At 33.4% G+C, this 4,086-nt stretch overlaps 1 protein-coding gene across 3 annotated transcripts in view; it reads left to right on the plus strand.

Moving 5' to 3' along the window:
- Positions 1-3,179, plus strand: part of LOC116842234 (F-box/LRR-repeat protein 2-like) — an 8,320-nt gene extending 5,141 nt beyond the window's left edge. For 2 of the 3 annotated variants that reach the window (XM_032811148.1, XM_032811149.1), the window contains exons 3-7: positions 1,083-1,615; positions 1,699-1,969; positions 2,214-2,588; positions 2,714-2,814; positions 3,055-3,179. In XM_032811148.1, the coding sequence (XP_032667039.1) occupies positions 1,083-1,615; positions 1,699-1,969; positions 2,214-2,588; positions 2,714-2,814; positions 3,055-3,111 (1,337 nt within the window). In that variant the 3' untranslated portion in view covers positions 3,112-3,179. The remainder of the gene's footprint in view (positions 1-1,082; positions 1,616-1,698; positions 1,970-2,213; positions 2,589-2,713; positions 2,815-3,054) is intronic. The other variant, XM_032811150.1, reaches the window with a different exon arrangement.
- Positions 3,180-4,086: the final 907 nt, after the last annotated feature.

The raw sequence follows: 4,086 nt of genomic DNA on the forward strand, positions 1-4,086 counted from the left end.
ATATATATATATATATATATATATATATATATATATATATATATATATATATATATATATAATTACGATATGTTTGCACTATTTACTTAGAGCACTATTTATTTAGAGTGTTTTGCGTACACTGTGTTACACAAAACCAGTTTATTGGTTGCAAATTATCTTACAAGATGTTTTAGATATATATATATGACCAATAAACTGGTTTTATATACTGGTTTTAAATACAGGGTGAATATTATATACCGGAACACCTGAATATCTCGAAAACAAAGCGTTGTATAAAAAAATGTTAAATACAAAAGTTGTAGGGTTTAAAAAGATCTATTTTATGATATTAGCAGTTTGACCTTGAGTTGCGTCATAAAGATCAGGTCAAGGTCACAATGATGTTTTTAAATGGATACCCCCATTTTTTATTGTATATTCTTGTAGCTTATCTCGAGAGCTTTCCAAAACACTATACTTAAGTATTTTTTCGTTAAGTACTTTTCGAGTTAAGAGGCTTCAAAGTTACGCTCTTTAGCATTAGCGCGCGTGGATACCGTAGTGACGAGCACGAACGCGCGCTCGTATTAATAGTAAATAGCGTAAGGCTGATGGCCTAAAAAACGTAAACGCAAGGGCAGCTCTCGTTTACCGCGCTTGTGTTTACGTTTTTCTCTGCCTTAGCTTACCTTAATCGGCCGGATATGATTTTCCTCTTGCCTTAATCGGCCGCGCGCTAATGCTAAAGAGCGTAACTTTGAAGCCTCTTAACTCGAAAAGTACTTAACGAAAAAATACTTAAGTATAGTGTTTTGGAAAGCTCTCGAGATAAGCTACAAGAATATATAATAAAAAATGGGGGTATCCATTTAAAAACATCATTGTGACCTTGACCTGATCTTTATGACGCAACTCAAGGTCAAACTGCTAATATCATAAAATAGATCTTTTTAAACTCTACAACTTTTGTATTTAACATTTTTTTATACAACGCTTTGTTTTCGAGATATTCAAGTGTTCCGGTATATAATATTCACCCTGTACGTGTATGTCAAGATGTGTTAAGCAATTGAAAAGCACTTTTACTATTTTTGTAGTGTGCAAACGTTGGAAAATATTAAGTCAAGATTCTTGGTATACAATGAAGGAGATAGATACTTCATGGACATACGAATTACCAGATTTTGTAAGATATCATCGATTCACTAAAATTATACTGATGAAAATGGAGAAAATGTTACCAAGATATGGCAAATTTATAACAGAATTACATCTGTCCCATCCAGTAACAATGACAGGTTACACTATATTAAATTTTAACGAAAAAGTATTTAAAACAGTCATGAAATATTGTTCCAATCTTACTAATATTAATGTTTCTGCAACAATTGAAAAAAATGATCAATTCTTTATGGGCAAATGTAAAAAAATAACTAGGCTTACTTTGGGAGTGTCTTACGAGTTAGATGAACAAAAAATATTTTTCCAAGAATTTTCACAGCTCAACTATTTGCAAATATTTCATAATTATGACTTTAAGGGTAAATGTCTATCATATTTGCCAGCCCAGACAATGCGCACTCTTATATTAAGATGTTGCTGGAACATTGACGATATTATATTTTCTCAGGTAAATCTTTCTTTTTAATTTTTCTTTTTGTAACAATTGGTTGATATAAATGTGTACATAACGTTAATTATATTTCAATATAGGGATTGGCAAAGCTTGAAAATTTAGAACATCTTGAGATAACTTGTTCTACTGTTGGTAATGAAATAATGAGAACTATCAACAAATATTGCAAAAAGCTAAAAATATTACAAATTCACCAATACAAAATGTTTCCACAAAAAGCGGCTGCGTCAGAATTTACTAATCTTATTAACTTGGAAACACTAAAAATGACATACTTTCCATTTTTACCCCACCATTTCACTGAGATAGCAATGAATTGTCAACAGATTATTTCTCTAGATATTTCTGGTAAATTATCATACCGTATACCTTTTACATTTTATGCAGGATTCACACCGCGTCGACGTCTGACGTACGACGTTTAATATTCAATAAAAAAATAGTTTTCCAATGGAGAATTGAATTTTATATTAGAAAGTTGTTCTCCTATTGGATATTAGACGTCGTACGTCGGACATCGGACGCAGTATGAATCCTATATGAATGTTCTAAATATTTCAAACGTATGATTTCTCATTCGAAATGATTTTAGGTAGCTCCGTTTGTGACGATACTGCACTAAGAACTATTGCAACATTACCAAAATTAGAATATTTAAATATTAGTTTTGTGCTTGGAATTACCGATAATGGTTTGAAAAACCTAAAGAACCTAAAAGGATTGGAGTGTAGTGGATGTGAAAACATAACAGACAATGGGATATGCGAAATTCTTGTATCCTCACCTCAATTACAACTACTAGATCTTTCCTTTTGTAGTAGGATTACAAACAATATTTTCAAAGTTGCTAAAGTAATTCGTGATAATGAACCTAGTAAAATGGTACTAAAAATTTATATTTCGGGAACACAAATTGTTGTAACAGATGAATATAAGGTGCATCCGGCAATACAACTGATCACTTTCGGTAAGTTGTATGTTCCTCATTATCCCAGTATGACCGGGAATTTCTATTCAATTAGCCAGTCTTATTAAAAATATTTGAGAAGTCTTGATTGTGTAAGATTAAATAATTATCTTGGTGTGCTTCAGGAAAGCTTCCAGTAACATATATGCCTTTGAGACATTTCAAAAAGCAATGTGCGTTCTATAGAAACTGGAGAGAACAGACAAGAATGAGAGAGGCCATCTTGGTAATTATCGGAGCCATAAAGAATTATTATTTGATAGACTTAGGGTGCTTTCCAATTGCTTAACACATCTTGACAACACGTACACAAAACCAGTTTATTGGTCACATATTATTTAAAATATCTTGTAAGATAATATGCAACCAATAAACTGGTTTTGTGTAACACAGTGTACGCAACTGGAAAGCACCCTTACAAAAGAACTACGATTTTTAAAATTACGATCTGTATTCTCATTTTCAGAAAAAGTCAACGTGTGGTTATCCGTTTGATCAAACTTGTTGGTGTAATTATCAATAATTTGATTTATTTTGTTTGTTTAATTAATAAGTTAATTTGAATAAGATTTTTTTGTTTTTGTTTTGCCACTGTCACGTCCGACTAACTGAGAGAAATAATATTTTCTCACTTTGTCCAACCTCACGAAAACCGGACTCTGTTCTTCCCCATTATGGGCAGCGATCATGTAACTTTCCCCCTAGGGCGAAACGGAAAAAGTGAAAAGTTTCACGTGAACTCGTGATCACTAAACTAGACGAAACGTAGAAACGTGAAACTTTTCACGTAAACTTGGGTGCTTACGATAACGAGAGTAAAACGAGAGATCTGGATATCCGAGAGAATAGTATAATCTTCCATCTATAACTGTAATATTCTATCGTCTACTCTTGCTCCTGCTCTTGCAGTCTCGTGAACACAGGAGCAGATCAGGGGCTCGATTCTTGACAGTATGCGAATGAGATACGCATGCGAAAATGTATATTGAAATCATATAAGAACCATGATTAGTGATTTGTGCTTTTCACGTATAGAGTTATTTGATTGCGTGAACAATGAAAAAGTTCACGTGAAATCGATAGAGCGAAAAGTGAAAAGTTCCGCTCGAAGTTACGTGATCGCTGCCCTGGAGTCTAATTTTTGCTTCATCGCTCCTCTTATCATACTTTTTGGAAAACAAAATCCTAATGAAAGTTTGCCTAGTTTCCATTATAGCTAGATCCTCAAAGAGCAGATCTAGAAAATCGCGCTTAATCAACCACAGTCACACCTCGCCTCTTAAGGCCAAATCACACTAGCGATTGGCGATTGACGATTGACAATTAAAGATTAGATTTTAACGAATTAACAAGCTTCAACCTTGGTTTGCTTTGTTCCAACTGGCCAAGATCCAATTTTCAATCGTTAATCATCTATCGCCAATCGTTAGTGTGATTTGGCCTTTAAGCCTCCAGGTGCGGCTGGAAAGCTATAGGTTCACCCTTATTCTATTTCCAT

Source organism: Odontomachus brunneus, unplaced genomic scaffold (genome assembly GCF_010583005.1).
Source record: "Odontomachus brunneus isolate Ranch 3 - 2012 unplaced genomic scaffold, Obru_v1 Obru_scaffold_023, whole genome shotgun sequence".
NCBI lineage: Eukaryota > Metazoa > Arthropoda > Insecta > Hymenoptera > Formicidae > Odontomachus > Odontomachus brunneus.